Genomic DNA, 23,461 nt, shown 5'->3' with positions numbered 1-23,461 from the left:
TAGTAGGTGAAAAGTATTGACTACGAAGTTAGAAAGTTGCCTAAGCAGTATATTCACTATAACAGATGCCCTTTCTGAATACTTTTAAAATAAGTTCAGTCTAGAGATTAGTAACACATACCTTTTTTGTATAATGTTCATGTGTAGATGTAGTGATATATGTAAAAAAAAACTACACACACAAAATAAAAGTCTTTGGCAGCGGTGGGATTCGAACCCACGCCCCCGAAGAGACTGGTGCCTTAAACCAGCGCCTTAGACCGCTCGGCCACGCTACCGTTGGGAAGTGCACCGCTACAATCAATTTTTACCGACGGAGGTGGACTACTACAATTATAATCATTATTTTGTAACTCATTACATCGAAATTTTAAAATGTTTTAACAAATAAATCGTTATCGGTGGCCCTGAGCTCACCTGCTTCATGGGTGCGTTTTCCTACATCTCTGGCTCAGATAATTAGTGCAGAGCGAATTAGCCAATACAATATCGGCTTTCTGTAATCTATTATTCAGATTGTATTAACATGACAGTCTTTAATATTTAGAATTAACAAAGCGAACGTTTCGCAGAAACGTCGCAGTCGATATGTGCTATTAAATAAAAATCAAAAAATTGATAGCAGAGCGTGGTTTCGATCCACGGACCTCTGGGTTATGGGCCCAGCACGCTTCCACTGCGCCACTCTGCTACTGTGCGAAATACGAGTAAAAGCAAGTTACCTCAGTGCAACGAGGTTCACCTGATCGTAGTTCATCTGAAACAAATCGAACGAGCGATGAAATGTTCTGAAACAAAAACCATCTGCTATAACAAAGCGTTTGGAACTATACATATATGTATAGCATTACTGTCATTTCTATTAATGCTCTTTTAAAGCTCGGCAACTGCTGCTGGTACAGCTAAATCGGACATATAGTTGTCCAATACTAACACGGCAAATACAAACTGAACTAATGCTAAGCCGAACTGAGCAATAAATTGTGCACAAACTACAAGACATAGAGGGAATCTTGTTTTTCCGACAAGAGTACGCTGTTCGTATAAACTATTTGACTTCATGTGTACTTCGCAGTTGTGAACGGTGCAGATTATCTATACTTCGAAAGGAACATTTCACCAAAAGGTACATGAATAGCTTTTTCGAATAATGGCATCGTTCTAAAGCGGTTGTAAATTTCCATTGTACTGTCTACAATCAATTTCCTTGGTAGTGCACATTTTACTTCCGGTAAAAAATATTTTTCTGTTTAGTAAAGCTCTGCAGCATGTTTTGGAACTATATATATATCTCCCTTTTTTGTCTATTTGCTCTGTTAACCTACTACTGCCGCTCTGTCCAGATAATGAAACTTGTTTTTGAGCCTGGGCTTCAATTGTGTATATCAGTTTCAGATATTTACCTAAACAAGAAATATATACTAAACGTCGAGGGACAAGAACGGACATAAGTCAATAAATACATCGCGTACAACATTAGGGGTTGGCTAAAAATACAATGGTAAGAAATAGTGGGATCCACGTTTGTCCATGTTCGTCCTTAGCTCCTGGTTGGTTAATTCAGCAGACGATGGAAATTGACAGAATCTCACTACTTCCTAAGTGCAAGTAATGCGGCAAGTTTGAATGATGAGTTTCGGAAACCGATTCAAAACAGCAAATAAAGTTATTTTCTCGTTTGGACATGATATTATTTTAAAAAATAACTAGTAATAATTCTATAATTTTAGCGGACCTTAAATTTCCTACGAATATGAAATATTCGCTTTTTTAACTGGAATAATCGGTAAAAAACGATTGTCCAAATCTATCTAAAGTCACTTTGGTGTGATGATTCTCAATCAATTTTTAGCGATTGTGTGCCTTCTTTAGCATTGTAGGTTTACTGCATTGACTCTAGTTACATTTTCCAGTCCACCATAGCAAATGCAGCTTTCAGTAATGTAGACGTTTCTGGGACTTGTAATGCTTTGTTGCCATATTGATATCTCACAAATGTATAATCTATTGTTTGCTACCGTAGGGTTTTGTGTGGAGTCTTATATTATGAAAAAGCTCTAAGATTTGCTAAGAAGGGTACAATCAGTGCTGTTCCGATGGAGAAGCTCGTCTTTCTACAAAGGGCCCTTCTGCAAAACGTCCTTTGCAAAAAGGAACGATAATCTTTGGACTTTCAAACAATGATGCGCTAGTCCTAAATAAACTAAAGAAGCTTTTAAATCTGACAGATGTTTCAGTGTGCCCTTGATTCGTCAGTCCAAAAGCGTAATAGGGTGTTCTATAAAGGCAGCAAAATTCTGCGCCACAGGTGGCTGACTATTTTTTCTATTAATTGTTCTAATAATTCTAATGATCTGCAGCTACTACGGTAGGTTCAGCTGATCGAACTGCCGGAGTTATAAGATGACTATTATATCTCGATATGACTGCAGTCCCTCTTGAAACGTAGTTTAGTACATGCCAGCCAAATTCATGTAAGTGTCACGCAGACTGAATTAGAAGCACCGTTTGACGTGTTTTTATACTGATAGACACACACTAAATATTGACTAAGATGTAAAATTGTCTCTAAAAATGATAAAAAATTGTTAGCTTGGGCCGATATGCCTTTACAGCTATCTAGATGTCCTATAATGAATATGTTTTTATTTATGCAATTACTACTCAAACTGACAAAGTTCCCCACATAGGAAAGTAGAAAAAACTTGATACAATGCATATTCGGTGTACAGGTTTTCCGTTGCCAATCGCACTTCAACGTGACCGTTTTATAGGCCCGTGCCTGCAAAGTTCCAATGTGAGAGAGAGAGAGAGAGAGAGAGAGAGAGAGAGAGATGATTAGTACTTGATAATATGCGAGTTGCGTCCATTTAATCGAATCGTCCATATAAATTATTGACTTGAGTTTTTTTATGGCAAAGATATGACTAAGGGGTGTAGGAAAGTAGATACCCATTTTGGTCCACCTAGGACACAAAGACTCCTCGATTTAGATCTCTAGCGCCGGCGCGCAAATCCGCCTACGCGATTGTCCCAAATGTTGATTATAATATCAGCTAGGTATTGCTTCGTAATTGGTGGCCTTTCTTTACTTATTATACCACCTGCTGCCACGCTAGCTGGCCAACATACCCTAAGTCTGCTTCGATCTGAGCTAGAAATTAGTCAGACCTGCGCTCCAGCTGATTGCTACTTTCATATTTGACTACATATAATAGGATGGTTTCGTTTTCCTTTCGCTATCTGCACTATGATAAGAACTGTTCGTTGTTAAGGCCTGCACATATTGCATAAATTACACTATAGCCATTGCAAAAATATTTTATGAATTATCCATTAGACTCGATTCGATAGGCTAATTTCGAAATGCTTTTTGTTATTGTTTTAATGAAATAAGTACTTGTACGAAAAATTTAATTTGTCAACACATGAATGCAGACAGCTGGCAAAATGTTTTTCCGTTAATATGGCGAGACTCGTTGCATTGAGGTCGCATTATGTTTTTGCAATTTGTGTTAAGCAGGACTTCAGTTGAGATCCAAAAGGGAAGCTTAGGTAGAGGGACAAAAATGTAGGACGTTTCGATGCATTTCGAATTTTAATACTTATCAAATCATACGAGGCGTATTTAATACAAATGCTCTGATAATATGCGAATGTTTTGTTCCGTAAGGAGCAACCATTTTTTTAATACGTTACTTACATGATCAGCTGAATTGGCTTAAATAGGAAGTTCAGTTAGCTTTTCGATGTGTGGAAAGAATGATAGGTTCTAGCTCTACGTTGAATTTCTAATCTAGCGTGTGTTAATCTATTCCATAGCAATAATAAGAGCAAAAATGTTCTTACTGTGAAAGCCCAATTGTCCTGTGTATTAATTTGGGACACGGTCGACGTCCACACAGTATCAATGACATTACAGGACGGCAGATTATTGGCTAGCCCCAAGGTATTGAAATGGTAAGATATACCTCATTGTAAGTGGTAGATACCCCAGCAATTGGAAATGAAGTAAGGTAAAAAGAAAACGTTATCCATCGCTAGCCAGGTTCGTTGTTGTTGGCCGTGTTGTCGCCTCCCTAATCCCCGTTATTCTTTAAGTAAAGGTTAAACTACAGGTTCGGATAGCGTCTGCAATCGTCTCACGTATTTGCCTACCAGCAAAATCATTCAATACGTATCGTGGGCTTAGTGTCACGCTAAATAAAGCCAAGGGTCGTTTGTTGGTCCGTCCATCCCTCCGTGTAAACGCGAAACATAGGTTCTCAGAGAAGCGTTGTATGTGACACGAACAAAATTGAGTTGTCGAAAGCATCTGGAGGACCCGTAGCAAACGGGCACGTAAAAGCACAGAAAACCTTTCTATTCCGACGCAGACGGGACTGCTGCTGTGGACAGGAACAGCGTTCGAATCACATAATTCCTATTTTTATTACTAAAGTATGTTTCCACAGTGTATGTTCTCAGACCGTTACCTTACAGCTGCTTCAGCTGCCCAGTAAGAGCATAAGAAGGAAGTAATAATGGCAATGTTTTAACAGCGGGCACGCAGATACAGGCAGGTAATGGAGAGCCCGCTCGAACTTACCATCAGTATAGTTCTCAGCTTGCGCAGGCGCTGTTACTCTTTTTGGATGGGCAAAATGCGATTAATACTGCAGTTGGGTGATGGGGGCGATGCGATGAGACACTAGCATTGCGTTAAGTTCTAAACTAAAGAAGCGAGTTCAGTTGAACATGAAAGCAGTCAGCAAGACACAGCTGCCTTCTGCCTAAATTCTGATATCCGATGCTGCGAAGTCGAAGTACAATTGTGATAAGAGTTGGGTTGTTGCTATACCTTTGAGATGCCATTCACGCCTCGGCGAATGATTTGGTTCTGTAGAACCATCTTAATTACGCTTTGGCACATTTAACAAAAATGCATACTGCGTTGTACTTCGATAGTAGGACTTGTACCTCGTTGCTTTGATATGTTAATGATTATCTGGCGGTCCGTTTACCAACGGTTTGTCTAAATTCACTAAGTATTGACTTCGAAAATGTTTTCGAAAGTCTGAGAAAGGTTAGGCTTCTTTTTAGTCATCACTGTTTTGTAAGTACAATCAAGTTGATATTGGAACCAGTCCAAGAAAACTAAAAGATAAAGTTCAAGCTGCTTGTGCTAGACACATAACAGAGCTAAAGGCGAAATTAAAACCTGAATTATAATAGTTTCGAGCATTTTGCGTAATTAATAATATCTTATGTAGCAAAAAAATATCACCTTAGGTAGATCAAATAAAAGTCTACGTATAGGGTAACTCCGAGAGAGCACCATGTGACATGTGGATGGTCTTACAAGAACGGTTTAAGGTTTACTAGCCGGATATTTTTGCCTGAAAACGTCGCAGTAGAGATAAGAGATAGTTCAGAATTACAGCCTCAGATCCCGGCATTGAGCGCGAGCCAGTTTCCAATAGGGAAACTTCGGTCAGTCGATCCGTTCTCTTGATTAGACTGTCGGAGGCTGGTGGATTGCAAAAAAGCTGTTTGATGATCTCTTTTAATATAAAAACAACTCAGTAGTTGTGGAGGCATATCTACTGCAATGGATAATAGGCTATCAGGTTTTATTTTTAAAATGATTAAAAAAATGTTCTGATTTGCTGGGGAATCTTCAATTTACACGTTGGCAAGAAGAGATTCTGTAATGGACAAACAGATGCCTTTTTGTATCTTTCGTGTGAGCAGGTGCTCATCATTACTTCTACGATCCACACCTATCCTTTGTTTAGGAATTTTTTTCATAGATATTTATAAAGTAGTGAACGAGTCTTACAAAGCTATGTAGCCGTGGTGGCTTAGTGGGTAACGTAATTAAGTAAGAATAGTAACGAAACGTTGCGGTGTATGTTCAAACTCGGGCATGGACCAACGAGTGGAATTATGCTGAACGGCGGTACCGGGCGTTAAACTTGTAACTTAGAGGTTCTACTTAATGGTGTTGAATTTTTTTTACTTTCGAAAGTAGTTCGTTTTACCATTTGAACAGAAAAAGCATACTCGATGTACGCTATTTTCTAAAACGCAAAAGCTATGCGATAGGCATTATATTCTCATGCGGGAGGACTGTTTCATCTATCGTTGCATAGATACCCCAAAGCCGAATCAACGCCCTTGCAAATCTCATTATTTGCCTATACCTACGTATTAGTACTTCGTTACTCTATACTATGCGCCAATGAAAAATCAATTTTCTATTTTGAGAATGACCCGAGGCAAAAACCAGGTGTTTTTACCTAAATCCGTAATCACCTAAAAACGCTCAGTGTTATGACCCGCCGCAGTCAGCTCTTACATATAAATCTAATGTTATTAGATGTTAGGAGGCAAACGTGTAAGCATGAAGCAACTCAAAGAAGCGTTACAAAACTGCTGATATATCTGTGTCCTTATTAAGCCACTGCTCAACGCAAGGAGAGTTGTCGACGATGGGAAAAAGTATTAATTGTTTTGTTATGTAATGCTCTTCGTAGAAAGTTTTTATCTGTTTTGACTATTTTTCCCTCAAATACCGACTGTGATGTCTGTATAAGGAACAGAGTCTTTTCGAAGGACGAAATGTACGTTGTCCAAACTAGACTGTTATTTTCCACTCAGTACCTAAAGTGTACACACACAGAGTCCCTGAGACATATCATCTCTCCATAAAAATGAGTCCACCAGTTAGATGAACATTATTTCGGTTTACTGAACAGAAGCGGTACACGTAACGGCACGAAAACATGCCGAGCTTGAAGCCATATAGGAAATGGAACATCATAAAAGAACATTTATCATTATTTGTCGTTTAGATTTGTTATTGCAAAGCGTTTAGCGTCGTTCGGACTACTCAAAAATTATTTGTCAAACTATATCATGCTCGTCGCAGTATTACTTACCTATGTCTTACTGAAAAATATATTTATCCTTCGGTTGCGTCTTACACAACATGATTTGCCCAATCAATGTATTTACCATTATTTAAGAATTGGATCGACTGTGTATGGATATGACGAATTTCTAACAAGGGCAGCTCAGTGCTTCGTGTCACCAACATCGATTAAGTAGCAATTTTATGGCGGGCGCAATTAAAAATTTTTGTTTACCTTTTCAGCTTCTTCTTTAGCTGCAAATTTTTTTTTATATGCATACAATAAAAAAAACGTTGAATCACATAAGTAAGTCAATAGACTTAAAACAATGTCAAATAAGTGAGCCCTGATGACTTGGATACGTAAATATGAGAGCAGATGCAAAACTGGCTCTATATGCAGCTAGAGGAATATCGGGTGGTTTAAAAAAGCCCGCGTGTTATTTGAGTGGTTAGCGAATTGGTCTACTAAGGACATTCTAGGGACATATTGTGATTTAGGTTCGAACCCGGACATAGACAATTCGTTCCGTGATGGGAGCCAGCCGTTCGTATGATGGAACTATGCCTAACGGCGACACTCGTAAAAACTCGAAACATAGAGGTATTTGGGAAAAATATATATATGTCAAATATATATATATATATATATATATATATATATATATATATATATTTGACATAACATTCTAAACGATGCATCGATTGCTTATATTCAAAGACACTTTCAATAACTTACATAGATTAAATTAATCAATGATGTACGTCGCTAGCTTGGCCATATTTTTTTTGATCCATCAAAATTTTTTCACAAATCCATTACTGTTGGATACGCATCTTTTTTTCGGTCCTTCTGTTTACCTGCAGCATTCGTCTTTTGTTTGACCACACTATCAGTGTAGGTAAAATAGTTCCAGCACACAATCTTTACACCATCTAGTATATCTTTCATTCAAGTAATTTACTTAAATTGTGTCATGTCCAAGAGCAGACCTGGCTCAAAATATATATCCTATAGAGTCTATCGGGTGCGACCTAGAGAATGAACAGGAAAATTAGGACTCTGATATTTTCATATATTTGAAAACGGAAACAATACTTACCGGTTACCAATATAGAATTAAATTTGGGATAAGTACTATAAGTGAACTATCCGGTCCGATCCGGTTAAGGAGGCAGGCTATATTAGAAATGAGGACTTTGTTCGTTGAAGATCACCTGATTTTACAGCTGCCGTCGGCTTTTGAAAGAAACAAATTAACACGCTTAGACATTAACAAATTATGCATGAACGCATATTGGGAATGTTTCGTTGAGCACGGGATGGCTTTGACTCGGAAAAGCACGTTATGAACGTGTGCTTATCTATTGGGTGCCATCAACAAAAACAACGGCCAAAATCGGGCTGAGAGGATTTCTGAGAGTCTAAATAGTAGTTGAAATGAATCATAATTCTTATTGCTACTATAGTGATCGTCAGTGTGTAGATACTGCGACATCATGCAATGTGATTTGCGAGTATTTTAGACACATGACTGGTGGGTTTTGGGTGCCAATTAAACTAGACGTTTTTCTTCTACCTAAAAATTACTGCTACTTACTGCACAACAGTAAAGAAGAAAATACGTCAATCGCATTATAAAAATCGTTATTATTCTTATAAGTTAGGGTACTGTTTACGTATTTAAGCCCTCAAATCCGATCTTACGGGATTCCGTCGTCTTGTATGGCAATATTTGCAATCACGGTCAGTCCCGTCGGGGTCGCAAACTCTTTCACTCGCTTCGAGACCGGATCCACCCGTGTAAGCTGAACCTTTACCCAATCTGAGATCACCGGTCAGAAAAAATGTATTATTTCTATTTGGCCCAGGCAATTATTGAAGAATGTCGTGCAAAAAGTGGTTATAGTAGCTTCTTTAGCGCGAAGCCTTGGTTCGGAAATGAATGAGTTATTCGAATTTTCGCGCAACTGAATGTGCCTGTTATCCATGCTTTTTTTTTTACAGCGTAATAAATTGAAGCTTTGCTACACACAAAAAACATTTCATAAACATAGGATGCAATCTCAAGTTCGTGATGATGAGATCAAGTAATTCTATATATTAGATGTTTTGCGATTTTTGCTATATGAAGAACGGAGTGTGTATTAAATTCGACCGCACAGAGCTTATACGAATGCTACGAAACGTCTACGGAAAGTAAAGCTTAAGTAAAAAGATGGTTTGGGCATCTCGAAGACAGACAAGAACCAGTGAAGAACTATTTTAAAAATACTGCCCGGTTTCACAGTCTCTAAAAAATACTATGAAAAATTTCAAAAAAACATGCGAGCTTGTCCGACGCATGACATTAGAGCTCTGGCACGATGCGTTTTGGGGGGTCTTCCGCCATGACAATGCGCTAGCACACACTTTACTACTCGTACACCAGTTTTTAGAAAGAAAAACTCGATGTACATGTTACCCTAAACCCCGTATTCACTAAATCAAGCTCCCTACGATTTTTACCAAAGTTAAAAAAACTTTGAAATTTAAGAATTTCGACACAGCAAAGGAGATAAGAAAAAAAAGCTGTAGGCTATCCCGACAGTCGTATTTGAAAGGTGTTGCCAGTATTGCAGAAGACGATGATACGAGCCTGTTGCGTATAAAGGGAACACCTTGAATTGGTTACTTGTAATGAACTAGTAAAGAGATTTTATACGATATACGTTTGACCTTCGAAAACCTTTTTAGCTAAGTTTAATAGCCACTAATTAAAGGCTTTGTGTATTGTGTAGGTATTGGCCAAGGATGACCTGGGCGTCATTAGAACTAATGTATCTGCCTTTGAGTCGGATCTCATTTTAGCGGAAGTGAATTTCAATGGTAATAATGTTACTCGATGTCGCTTACTCTCGATACAAAAAAGGTAGGCTGTGGGGTGAGAAACTTTTTACCAGAGTATGTCGAAATAAGCTGTCAATTTCGAGAACAGCGGTTAGAAGAGATTAGATTGGAATCACCAAGTACAATTTTCTAGTATTTTTAGTAGTACTTTTTTTTTCTATAATCCGTTCCATACCAGAGTATCCATACCATAGAACCTATAAGCTTGGGCTATAGGCTACGGATGTTCTGTACTGCTGATACGTAATGAAATCGACGATGTACTAATCAGCGATTGAAATTGGCTTAGAGCAAATATCGATGCTGTTCTAAAAGTACAAAAATCCCTTAAAGGCTTGTTTTAGAAAATTAATCTGTAAAATGTAAGTAGTCATCTAGATCAAAATACGTTCGATACGCCTATGTCGGAAATTAAATTGTTGGCTTTCTCCTTGCTGATTTTCCATTCGCTCTCTTGACCATCTTTACTATGCACAGTTTTGTTGTGGTCGCTTTGTACTCTGACATGGAAATTTTAGAGAAAGTCACACGTAAAAGACTTAACGTACAGTGTAGACGTTATAATTTTCTATCTGAAACAGAATCGATAAATAGCGTTTATCCTGTTTCAGGTAGCGATGACTCTGTAGGTAATTTTGGTGGTCTATTGGCTTCTGGTTGAGTAAAGCGTTCGTTTTCGTCATTCTAAAATACAAAACTGTCCAATATAATTTTAGATAGAACTGCCTAAACAATTTCTCATTTGTTTCATTCCTACAACAGGTAAGATAGATCTGAAATGTTTTATTGGTAACTCAAAGATAAGCATTGTTTAGTATCAGCTCTGTTTGGCAGATTTTTTTTTGTTTTGGTGATTACACCACGTGGATTACGGTTTTTTCAGCTATCCGCCTATTACAGTGAGGAATTAGTAGAGATTCCAATCTGATGCTTGTATGTAGCTAAGATCGATATCATAGAATTTATATTAGTACACCGTAAAATGAGTACAAATTAAAAGCGTCAATAATGTAAAGTACAGAAGAATACAAACGTTTGCTTCGTATCTCTCCGTACTTCTTACAGAGTCCTAAAGCTTCCTTTCTTTCTTCTTCTTTCCGCAACGGTTCAAAATTGATGATATGATAATGAGTAACTGGGTCATTCTCTGTGGACAAGTAGGACAAAATGTTCTGTGTCAGAGTAGCTATCAGCAGGTGGTAAACCTGCTCGAGTACGGAATTGCCTTAGGTGAGATAATATGGGTTGTCGAATTCTATTGAAGCTATAGGTATTGCCTATTTCCATAGCATACTGCAAGTAAGTACTTCATTGTTGTCGAACCAGTAAATGCAGTTGTTTTCGAGAAGCGATTGAAAAAGTCAGACACCGTATTTCGTTTGCTATTAATTTTTTTTTATATCGAAATGCTATTTGATGCTTCGACAGGCACGTTATGGTGTGGACCGGGGAATATTGCGCCTAATTATACTTTTCTTAGTTCCGCCACCCAAACGGATCTCTGTTGTTGCGATCGTGACTTTTGCCCGGTGTGCGTCCCACCGAAAAAAGAAGCCCACGGGCTAACAAAAGACCACGAATATTCTGTGCTTTCGTGCCAGTGTGATTTGCTGCTGCGCAACTGTCTCCCAAAAAGCCACCGAAAGTGAACATGTTGCTTTTCTCGTGTTAGAAACCTATCTTGGAATGTACGGCGGATTGTGTCTCAGGAAAGGCCTCTTAGGACATTACATTCCGAAGGCTTTAAACGAGGAGTTCGTGGACTAGTTAGATATAACCTTTACATACTTACCTCCTTGATATAATGTTGCCATGCAGCGTCCTACTACTCACGCAATACTGGTGTTCCAACATGTTTGTCAAGAACTTTTGTAAACAATTGCGGTTCGCTATAGCTCTCAATCTAGTATACTATGCTAATAATTTTTACATTTCTAATATTTTAGTTCGCTAAATGTGCATATAATTTAACATCAACGCCATTAACGGCAATATATGTATCTAAATTCCTTGCTTTAGTCGATAGGGGTTAGTTATTATGAGGCAAGCTTGTTTTTGTCGATGTTCGACTTCACATTGGGCTGAGTCCTAGTGGAACAACCTGTTGCGTTGTAATCTAGTTACAGCACCTGGCGTTCTTTCTCGTTGGCTAGCGTTGAACATTGTCGGATCCTTCAATGGCTTATGTTCCCGGCTTAGTTTCAGTTGATGCCGAGTTACGTTACACGCTTGGTCAGCGCCAATCAACCGCTACTCACCGACGTTTTGGGTTAGCATTTAAGTGCCACCCACTAATAGAATAACGGAATGATACTAAATCCACTGATCATTCGTCTTATTACGTCGCTTGTTGTGGGAACAAATTTATTTTACCGTGGTATATTGCAGATGCTTGCTTTTGACAGAAACGGTTCTGATCCTTTGATCCCATTAAACGATAGATGTTTCTCTTTGTGCCTTATGTTCTCGCTTCGTATAAATGTGTCAAAATCTCCAAACAAGCTATTCTTAGTTTGGAACGATTGTTGAAAATCATTAGTTATTTATTTATTGCGTACGGTGCACTAAAATATGCCACCGTTGTGGAAGAACTCATTAAAAACGTTGATATCTCGCTATCACTATTCGTAGGCCTATGGCTATGTTACGTTAGAACACAACTAACCCTTTACATCGTATTTGACGTTATCGACGCCCAGAAAAAAGTAGGCTTACCGGCCCTCAGCTCAGATATCATACTGCATTTATAATTACACAAAGTTACTGTTAGAACTTGTCGGCAGTTCTCCGCGAACCCCCAAAATGATTTCATACCCAGTAACTTGGTGTATACTAAAAGACAAGGTAGAGTAAAAAAAAACAAGTTAATCTTCGTAAGATGAACTTTATTTCTACTCGTATCTGCATTTAACATAGCTTTATTTACGAGAAACGCTAAATAACTAACTACCAACAAAAAGCAGGAATAACAATGAAAATATATTTTTAATTTCTTTGTAAGACACTTGGCTTTTATGTTCCTTTACTCAATGATTTTTGTCGTGTCGTAAAGGTTAAAGGCGGGGCTTAAACCAACTAATACGTCTACACATGCTTTTGCGGTAAAGATAGTACCGATCTGTATTTTCCGGAAATAAAAGATCTGATTGACTCCGTCTGCTTGGATAAATGTGAGGTCATTGATATGGTGTTGAGGATATTGATTAATAATCAACACTTTTTAAGTTTGAACGCTATTTAATTTACATCTGTGGTGCTATTTCTGTTCAGGAAATAAATAAACCTGAAAAGGCTACGGCTAAAGTAATGTATATAATTTAGAGTGAAAAACTCATCAGTTTCTTACTTAATCGCTATTTCTATTAATTCCGATTTTTCATTTAATCAAGCTTTTTCTTTTTACTCCGTTCCAACGAGAGTTAGTAACTTGTGCCAAGACACTTAGGAATTTCTAAGGAGGCTTCTTGTGATAGCTTAGTGAGTATCGTATTTTCCCTTTAGTCTTAACGCCTGTAATCGAGCTTCAAACCCAGGCATAAACAGACTGTTTGTTTCGTTCTGGGGGCTAATTGTCTGACGGAATTATGCCTAACAGCGACGCCGGACGTAAAAATTGAAACATAAAAGGTAGAGTTCCTAATAGTGGAATTGAATACAATATAAATGCAACAATATTTCTATTTTCATACAGTAACTAGAAGAACGTAACAGCTGGTCCGGTCTTTTTACTGCTATTAGTAAAACCTTCAAATTGCTCATCGGTCAAGCCAGATCGAAGAAGATCATTTCAATCCGCTTTATCAGCATTAAGTCGAAAACATATGTGGAACCCCACCTGCCGATTTGGTACATGGAACAGTTATTTGAAAAAGGCATCACACAAAATCGGAAGTTTGTGAGACCAGCTTCTGAAACATCGGAACTATGAGATCTTTTGATTAATTATTGATATTGTATTTTTTTCATTGAGTTCACGTATTATTTTTACTTTAGCCGAGTCAAATCTCGTTAACATGCCTAATTCTGCAAGCAGTGCGTAAATATTACTTGCTTCTACTCGATCTAATGAAAAATATATTGTTTCATATATGTAATAATATATGTAAGTTACTTAGCGATGAACTACATTACACTGATAATGTTATTATATATTATTATATTATGGTATATAATGTTTTGACCTTGAGCACCTTCAGTATACATTAACGATTGGTATTGATTGAAAGGTATCTATGCCTAAGACATGTTTTTGTTATCGATTGGTTGGACGATTATTTCGTGCCTAAAGGTTTATAAGAGACAGCACGTTCAAATTGCTTATAGTTAATGGTCTGGTTAATCGCTGAGGGCATATACCACTGCTATCGGTGAGCAGATTGGCGCCGTCACAAGCTGATAATAGTACCCAATTTGTACTCGCCTTCGTAGCTTATTACAACACTCGTTTTGGCGACTTCTGCCGCTTGCTCTTCTTGATAGAGATGATCGCACTCGTTTGCTCGTTTGGGCTCGCAAAACTAGCCGTTTCGCTATTGGCGATGCCTGTCAAACACTTTTAACTTCGGCTCTTTTCGCCTTTGCTTACGATCGCAGATAGCGGAGTCGATACCCTAAGTAAATAAGACGAATCCATCCTCAGCGCTGACCGCACCTTCGCGCTTCGGTGGTCCCTAAGGCGACACCAAACGGTGAAAACGGGCAAACCTGCAAGAAAGAAGGAGGACAGCGGACTTAGCGTGACGCACTTGTTTTTATGTCGTTGCAGTTTTCGTGAGCGGATGTGCGGGATCGGCAGCTACGCTGGTCGTGACGCTCGTGGCAAAGACTTGAAACCATGGCACAATAGGTGGCCGTTATGAATTTTAACGATAGGAATGAACTAAACGTTTCTATTATGCTGGCAAGCTACTCTATAGTCGGCAATGCCGCTCAAGGGCCTATTGCCGAAGTTCTCGGGTCTTACACTATAAAACGCCGTTCGTTCCTCCCGCGGGGCGGTAGACGTGACACAAGGGTCACCTATGCGGCCGCAATCAGAGTGGGTGCAGTGGCAGCCCCGAGGTAAGGATCGACGCGAAAAGAAGCAAGTGAAGAGCTTTTTGTGCTCAAGGAGCGTAATAATGTAGAGATGATTTCTTTTCTTTGTGATAGTGTTGAATACTGTCACGCAACCGTTTGTTGTTGTAACAGCTGTTCTTGTTGTTACTGCGAATCGCAATAAGTTCTTCTGCTCTATACATAGCTATTTCACTTCGTCTATTTCTCAAGTATATCATCATCCCACGACCAATGCCCCGCCCTGCCCTTCCGCCGAGCTGCCATTCTCGATTTTCGTTTGGGGCAAACAGCTCAAACGACATTTGGGGCACTGCACCAATAAGAGTTACGACAATGACACCAAGCGCAACGTCGCCACTGTGATCAGTAACAAACTATAGCAATGAAGAACGCTACTAATAAAACGGTACGCCGATCGGAGGGCAACAGGGCGTTATACTGGTTGCCCCTTGCCCCATAGGGTGATCATATTATCTAAATGCAACAGGTATTGCCACTAGAAATGTGCTTGCATCAATCATTTTGCACTAGCCAACCGCGAGGACTATTGGCCAGTTGCTGGCACATATTGACACTCACACACATTGATACAGTCATAGAAACGTGGGTGTGCGCGCATATAGAGCGTTCGCAACAGTTTGGTAAAACAGCATCAATTTCGCCCCCGCCTTTACCCCCTCGAGAACTGCTGGTGTGTAAGAGGTCGGCGGGAGGGGGCAGAAGTTACAAGATCAGTCCGTCGCATGAAGATCCTGCTTTTACCATAGTTTTACCATTGAGTCGGAATATTTGTGAATTCGGTCAGGTCTCGCATCTCACGATGTTTGAGAGAGGGTGATCATGGCGCTGAGGGCGAGTTATTGAAGAGTGTCGCGAGGTTCAGATGACAGACAATATAAGCATCCTGTAAAACACCGGCGGAGACATGTGTACCCTTCGTTGTTGTGTCCTCTGTGCGTGTATGATTAAGGCAGTGTTTGCGTTAATAGGCGAAACGTGCGTGTGGTGAAGAACCGAAGTTCAACGCCTACCAAATTACGGAATACACCACGAGTAACAAGCAAAGAGGAAGCATCATTCGACTTCGCTTGGATTAGCAGTTCAATTAGCGATAGACCACTGTTGGGAGTTACTTGTCTGATAAAGTTCGAGTTGAAGTTGAAGCTGCAAACGATGTCAGTATTATGATGAACTTGTCGCACGACTCGAACTCGAGCGACGGAGTACGGTGCAAATGTGCTTTGTGTTCGTTACTAAAATCGTGAAAAATTACTGGACACTATTATTTCTAGTCTATAAATAATTAAATGAAAACATTGCAATAGCGAAAAAAAAAATAACTAAATATCGGAACGCAATCTAAAATGGGTTGTAAAACTGTGAGCCTTGATTGGCTCTTTATCTCATCAGACATCGAGTTATTATTATGAAAATTATAAATAATTTTCATAATTTGTTATACTACAGATCATCGCGTACCGTGTGATGTTTTCTTTTGTTTATTTCAGTAGTTTTGTACATCTTTGGTCCACGATGGTACTGGCGCGTTCTCTCGTTCGCAACGTGGGTTTTTTCCTCATGCTGATTTTTTGGTATCTGTCTATAAACCATTCGCTAGCGTTAGCTGCGTCGAACACTTCGATGAGTTCATTACAGTCGGGATCTAAATTAGCTAAAACGGTCTCCTCGTCACCAGCGGCTGGTATCAAGTCGTCTAAGACAGCTGGAACTGCCCCTCAACCGCGCAGCTTTTACGGCGGATACGGTGGCCATGACCTGATCGATCGCGGGTTTGGAACTGATTTTCTGCCAATTCTTGCCTTAATTGGGTTTGCCGTTATATTTCTACCTGTACTGGGTGAGTAGATAGTTGAACTGAGCAAAGAATCTTTATTTTATTAATGTATTGAGAAAATTTCCATTATCTTGATGTACTTTCTAGTCAGGATACCTTTAGGGGAGCAATAGATGCGCACTTTCTTCTAACTAGCTCGACTAAATATATCGTAGCTTTAGTCAAGAAGCAGCCAATATAGGCATGTCATATCGAGAATTGGAACCATTTACATTTGCATGAGGCACTTTGACATTGAGGTCTTTAATTCATTCAACAAGGGCAGTGCTGGAGTAGGAAACGTCTGTTAATCCAAGAAACATTTTTACTCGGATAATTTCTCAATTACAGCTACAGGCCATCGTTGATTAGGCTGCCTGTGATAGAAAATTTAATTGTTCCTAAACTTTGATGAAATCGAACGTCACCCCCTAATCTGTAAGCAACCTTTACTTCGTTATAACTTTAGCCATTAAAAAATACTCGCCTTGTTAAGCAATTCCCTTCGGAAATCGTGATCGGAGTGGCGAAACGAATGGAAGTAATAGTGTTGGTCGATTCAAATACAAATTTAACTCATTTAGATTGCATGATGTAGGATAAGTAGAAAGTATCTCCATTGATTTATGACGGATCTATATATAAAAATAGGTGTTTTACATTCTTTAGCAATAATTGGTTCCGGTTGACACATTTCGAGGGGTCCCGTCACGTCATTTTCGTTGGTAAACGGACGATTAATTTATAGCCTATATTATATGTATGCATCCTTTGCAATATCCTATTAAATGAAAGCCGCACTTCCCGATTGTTGTAACGTTACTAGAGCGTTCAAACCCTACAGCTCATCGGCCGTTCAACAGCATAACACAATAGTAATCCCACTATATATATATATATATATAATAGTAATAATCATGCTAGCATATTTCAATTTTCAGGGGCGCTAATGGCTTCATTGACGCAATTCTCTGCCCCAATTGGTTTTCCGTTGAATCAAGCTGTTACCACAGCAACGGTGGCGGGCCGAAGAAAACGTAATGTTCCTAACGAAAGTATAATTAAGTTGATGAACGGATTTGAAAAATTCTACAGGGGATACCAGGCAGTTCATGCCTAGATGTGCAATGGTAGTCCATCGTAGGTCACTGACAAGTTTGCTTTATGAGGTGTTACACCTTTATGGATAGACGACTGTTTAGAGAATGTCTTAGGACTTACGAGTCGTTCGGCGCCGATGTAACTGTCTTAAGGTTGAACTTTCCTGGAAACAGATATTTTTTCGAGCTTGAACAAAGGGATGGTTCTGGAAAATATGGAAGCTCAGAAATAACCTACTCTACTTGTCAGTGTCCGATATTGTCATAAAATTCAAATATAACGATCCACCTGTATACTGAATTATTAGAAGCGTATGCTCAGAGCTGATGAAGCCCATGTCATTATCATGATTTCAAGCAAAAGTCACCTTTAAGTCAACGATGTCCATCCCTTTTGTCTCTGTTTCGTCGACCAGCAGTATTTACTTTCATCAGCAAGCTCTGTCAGTCTCTTGTCGCTGTGCATGTATCGAGTCCACATCAGCCATCACCTAAAGAACACACGTTTGCTTAAAAACCAGTCGTTGAACGACCTATCAGAACAGATCAAATCTTTAAATACAGACGATCAACATTCAGCGCCCATGTTCAGCCGATAAAACAACGCGTAGTTATGCTACTGTAAAAGAGTGAGCGTGTCACTGATACTGTCATTAATAAAGTTGATTAGTATGTCGTTTCTAAACAAATTGCATTGAGCTGTTTGTGAAGTTGTTGGTCCACATAGTTCTTTAGATAGAGTTGATCTTAGCTAGGGGCTTAAGTCATTTTACTCATTTCTTATAGACTTTGAAAAATTGTTTTTAACTTTAGAACATCCTTTTTGTTATTAGACTTTGTGATTCGATTGAAATTAAATCTAGGATTATATAAGAAGCGATATCTTTCAGCGTAGATCGGCTGCGAACAATTAAGCCGCGGAGGTTCTCCAAATTTTTTCCCACAGATCACGTAATCTGTTTGTTTTTTCAATCACTATTAATATCAACCCTATTCATTGCCTCCGAAATGGTAAAAGGAAAACTAAAAGGAAATAAAGATAAATGAGGATTTGTCAGCAGCGAAATCCGTGAGGTGCCTACACCAAGAGTCCCCGCATTGTTTAAAAAAAAAAAGCCAGCTGGGCGTACCATTGTAATAATGCATATTAAATGCTTCCTGAAATAGCGTCTTCAAGTAAGTTATACTTATGTAAATAAATAAATCTATCCGTACGCCTATTATTTGTTTTCCGAGCATTTAAAGTTTAGATTCAGTGTAACTACGCATTAATACGTTAGGAATAAACCGAATTTTCTCGAAGACGAGATTATACATTAGAGGGACACAGTCATGCTGCGCTGTTTTGGCCTCTGTTTTATCGATAAGCAGACGATATTCTGTGCAGTGACCGTCAGACAGATTCGACCACCTGTTTCTAAAGAAATTGATTGATGAAGCAGAAGGTAATTTATATCAATAAAAAAATCAATGATGGTGTTTTGTGAAAGGCGGACACTTCTGCGGGAATAATTGAATAAAAGCTTATGCAGCTTTACATATTTACTTACGTCTGTTCTGTGGTGTATGCCAATGACCACGCTTGAACCAGTGGTTCCTGGCATTTTTAGCAAAAGAATTAAGGTAGAAGCCATCTAGCTAATAGGAACAATTACTTACGATGGGCGATGGAAGTTAAAGATATTGATTTTGAATCATCCTTTTCTTTAGTTACTCTTAAACACCCAGAGTAAATTTGACGGTGAAATATTACATAGGAACTTACACGTAAGTTAGCGTAACATAAAGTAATTAGCTGGCGCTTAGATCGCAATCATCACAACCTCAACTATTCGTGCCATTTTCCTGCAAATTAATAGTAAGGCATTAGTTAATCCGACAAAATTGTCATGACAGAGTATCAAGCAACGGGATGATGCGAATATTTTCCTTTATGCACATTTTTCGGCTTGGTGTTATTTGGGGGAACTAGTTTTTAGAATTATAGCATAACATAAACGATTCATCCCTAAGATGTTTCACTGGAAGGTAAACGACGTGGTTTGTGACGCGCAGAAATGGCAAGATCGAAGCACTGTCGTTTCGCTGACTCTTAGCCTAAAAACATTGTACTTGAAGCCAGAAGGAGGACTTCGTTGGGTGCGGTGATTTTTTTTAAACTAAAATTTCTAATGCAATGCGGTATTTCGGTGATAGCTCACTTATCTCAGAGGTGGTTTTTAAAATATGAGTTAATTTATTATAATACTGTAATAATGAGTACAAAATTATCCGTGCGGATTCAGATGCCTTTGCCAAGAGTGTACATTTTTTCTATCTAAAGTCCAATTTAGTTCATGAGGTTCCAGTTAAACATTACTATATCGAGCTTACTCCATTGCAAAACGGTAACATTATCGTAGTGATCGAGATTCTACTTCACTGGGATGTGGCGCGCTTGCGATACTGAATCAATGAACATCAGATGATGCGGTGACTAGGTGCTACAGGCGTATTTAGTATAAAAAGACGACGTTGCATTTATTTAATTGATATTTTCATCTAGCATATCTATTATCAATCAGACGCGCTTAATACTGTTGACATCGTGATCTTTATGATTACAATTATAATCTCTGATAAACGCGGATTTGTTTTATTATCGCATGTACCGGCTAGCACCAGCCCAGGTCAAATCATGCATTATTCCTGCATTTCTATAAAACTTGGCTACCTTACTGGCTTTTGTTATATTATATACTGGAGTAGCCCAGGAGGAACCTAAGACATATGGGTATGTAAAAAGGCAGATTTAATGCCTGCAAACAGAATCGCGTTTGTTTTCCATAAAAGACTAACGCTGTTAATAAAAATAGTAACCGCATTACCCATAGAGTATCGTTCTTATTTATTTTTATAATAAACAATAATTTTCCATTTTCTTCTATGTTTCTAGTTTTACGTCTGGTATCATAGCGGCTAGACATAGTTCCATCAAACGGCTGCCTGGTTCCTAGTTATCACGAAGTGAAACTAGTCTGTCCACGCTAGGGTTCGAAATTAGACCACAACATGCCTGCGTCACGCCTTAAAAAACTATTACGGGAGGAGTCTTATTTCGAAGTTTTGGATAAGTCAATCGCTAAAAATGCTGACTGATAAATTTACTGCACCTCCGGAAGACTTCAAGGGAGAACGTTAATTATGCTGCGTTAACAAATTATTTGATTTTTTTTGTTTATATTGCGAAAAAAAAGTCTCCTGCGAAGCACTAAATGTAAACTGTGGGTTTATAAACTAAGACAGCCTTTTTATTATGTTTGAATCCGATATTATCAGGGTTCGAGCACTGATTTTTCTAGCTTGTTTCTAGTGGTTTGCGGTGACCGAATACGAAGCGTAAAGGAAGCTCAGAGCTCTTGGTTGGTAAAAGGAGTTCCAAGTGTGATAGGGGTAACAATTATTAAAGAAAAAAAAAACGCTGACGTTATAGCAATACCATTCTATTTTATAATGAATTTTCTATAGTATTTATGAATACGTTTTGCGTTGTCCCAAAATATGCATATAGCCCCATATGTCCTTAGCTCCTCCTAATACTCAATCATATTACCGCTGCTACTATTTCAGTATGTCATAAGTTATTGTTCCTGACTGCCTTCAACGTTTAACTTGTTACTCAAGTTAGTATCGTCTGTTATTTGCAACCCATTCTATGGTAAGGGTGATGCAATTTTGTTATTTTCTCATAAGTGAATTTTCCACTCCTTCACTTACTCAATGCAGTTTACTTGCCAAGAGTTTTTTTTTATTTTTAGAAAAAACGAATACCCCTAATTTATGTTATTCATAATACTCTTAGTACTACTAGCACGGTTTGCTCGAGATAACACTTATAAAATATACAGAAGCGACAGTTAAGCAAAGTTAAATCAGGTGTGACATTTAAATAGGCTAGCAGATATTTGTAGACAATGTAACGATTGTACATATACTAGTTATTCTATAAGAGTACTGACTGTGCGCAGTTACTTGTTATCATTAACTTACTACCAAGTTAGTTAATTAACTCTAAGACTGCAAGATCCAGTAACTAAGCTATGTTACAAATTAATTTGACCACACCTATATATACTGCTACGGAAAACTGATTAATTAAAAGGAAGCTTGTTGAAGCAGTGTCGAGTACGCTATTTGGGACATGAATATTTGCATTTTTGGCATCGGCAGTCTTCTTTGAGTGTCGCGACAGGCAAAAGTGTTGACACACAACATGATTCAACCTTCAACCGCGCTGCTAATCCTATCGCTGTTCTTCCGAAGAACGCTCGTTATGGCTTCTTTCAGTTAACGGTCTGGTATATGTTCATACTTTTAGATCAATCGCTGGCATGTTCATGTTTCGGGTACTGCGTACCATCTCCTGAGCTCTCGGATGATTAGTGATTTGCAGGCGATCAAGTAGGCCAACACCGCAGAATTCATTGGCTTTGGAGTGCCTCCAGACCAACGGCACTTTACGCGACACAGACAAGGCTTTTTTAAGAAAGAAAAATGTTAAGACTATTTAAGTGATAGCTCGTGTATGCCTAAAGTTTAGTGGGGAAATACGTTGTCGCATCATCGTTGCAGGCGCGTTCTGTGCACTATAATAATTAAAAGTAAAAATAATTATTTACTTATAGCAATATTATTGCAAAAATTAACGGGACACTCTGCCAATGCATGGCATTCAAAGTAGGCGAAGGTGGAACGATATGAGACAAAGGCTATATGGCCCATTCTAGTTCTTCTAACAAGGAAAAGTTGATGTGAAGTTAATAGTTTCAAACTTTCAAAGCTTTTCAGGTGCACAAGGGTCAGAATTGTAGCATAATTTACGTAACTGAACGTATTCTCTGGTCAAATTTAAAGAAGTAAGGCTTTATGTGACATTTAGATACCTCTTTTGGATCTCATAGAACTTCCACTAACGGTAAAAAAGCAAAGTAACCAGTTCGTTTTTCCGCCTACTTTATATCTATATTTAAACTGGAAACCACTTACGTTTTACAGCAGTGATTAAACGTCGTTAGTCCATATAACCTCATCTTGGCCAACTACATAGGTGTCTACGATTAAGATTTCCTTAAAAATTAATATCGTTCTTTTTTCCCGTAGCCCCAGCTGCTTTGAATGTAGTCCTATTTTTCTCGCCATATTTCTAAAAGTGGATCTCGCGAAAAATTGTAGGAGACGAATGCTAACTCCTGATTTTGATTGCCAATGAGTGGTAAAGTCAGGTAGCTAATTGCCGTATTATTATTATGAAGAATAAGGATATCATTCACAGCTACTATCTTTGTGAAGATATTATATACAATAGAATTCAGCTGTTATGAACTTCCGATAAGTTTTCAGTAATACGTAGTTATTGCGAAGTGGGTTAGAAGAAATGATGCACATAATGAGGTATTTGTATTCTTTTACCACCTCTGTTTTGTGTAAGTACTCATATTAGAATTATATCTATTATAGAGTGTACTACGTCCATTGCCTGCGTAACGCTATGCAGCCCGATAGCCGGCAGGATTTGAAACAGTAAAAGACCGTTATCGAACTAAGACTAAATATTTATACTTCAGAAACGACATATCTATCTATCTGTCTATCTATCTCCAATGATGATCGTGTATAATTCAATGTTATAAGAAATGAAGCACGTC

At 38.5% G+C, this 23,461-nt stretch overlaps 1 protein-coding gene and 2 non-coding genes across 10 annotated transcripts; 1 reads left to right on the top strand and 2 right to left on the bottom strand.

Moving 5' to 3' along the window:
- Positions 1-196: 196 nt before the first annotated feature.
- TRNAL-AAG (transfer RNA leucine (anticodon AAG)) lies at positions 197-278 on the bottom strand. Its single transcript has one exon. It is a non-coding gene; the product is annotated as a tRNA-Leu (tRNA).
- A 341-nt stretch (positions 279-619) lies between these two features.
- On the bottom strand, positions 620-691 carry TRNAM-CAU (transfer RNA methionine (anticodon CAU)). The gene has a single exon. It is a non-coding gene; the product is annotated as a tRNA-Met (tRNA).
- Position 692: 1 nt separating this feature from the next.
- LOC111254238 (uncharacterized) lies at positions 693-18,466 on the top strand. Of its 8 annotated transcripts, XM_086975266.1 has the most exons (4): positions 693-1,126; positions 1,390-1,501; positions 16,352-16,701; positions 17,619-18,466. In XM_086975266.1, the coding sequence occupies exons 3-4, from the start codon at positions 16,377-16,379 to the stop codon at positions 17,795-17,797; spliced, it is 504 nt and encodes a 167-aa protein (XP_086831392.1). In that variant the 5' UTR covers positions 693-1,126; positions 1,390-1,501; positions 16,352-16,376; the 3' UTR covers positions 17,798-18,466. The 8 variants fall into 8 exon arrangements, with proteins under 8 accessions (XP_086831392.1, XP_086831391.1, XP_086831390.1 ...); XM_086975265.1 differs by lacking the exon at positions 1,390-1,501 and having other exon boundaries at positions 694-1,126; positions 16,355-16,701; XM_086975264.1 differs by lacking the exon at positions 1,390-1,501 and having other exon boundaries at positions 694-1,126.
- The last annotated feature ends 4,995 nt before the right edge of the window (positions 18,467-23,461 follow it).

This window comes from Varroa destructor, unplaced genomic scaffold (genome assembly GCF_002443255.2).
Source record: "Varroa destructor unplaced genomic scaffold, Vdes_3.0 BEIS01000007.1, whole genome shotgun sequence".
Lineage (NCBI taxonomy): Eukaryota > Metazoa > Arthropoda > Arachnida > Mesostigmata > Varroidae > Varroa > Varroa destructor.
This window is presented reverse-complemented; position numbering and strand designations above follow the sequence as displayed.

Coding starts and splice junctions, on each gene's coding strand:
- LOC111254238 (XM_086975263.1), top strand. Junction 16,702..17,618: donor TATATTTCTACCTGTACTGG/GTGAGTAGATAG, acceptor TTCAATTTTCAG/GGGCGCTAATGGCTTCATTG.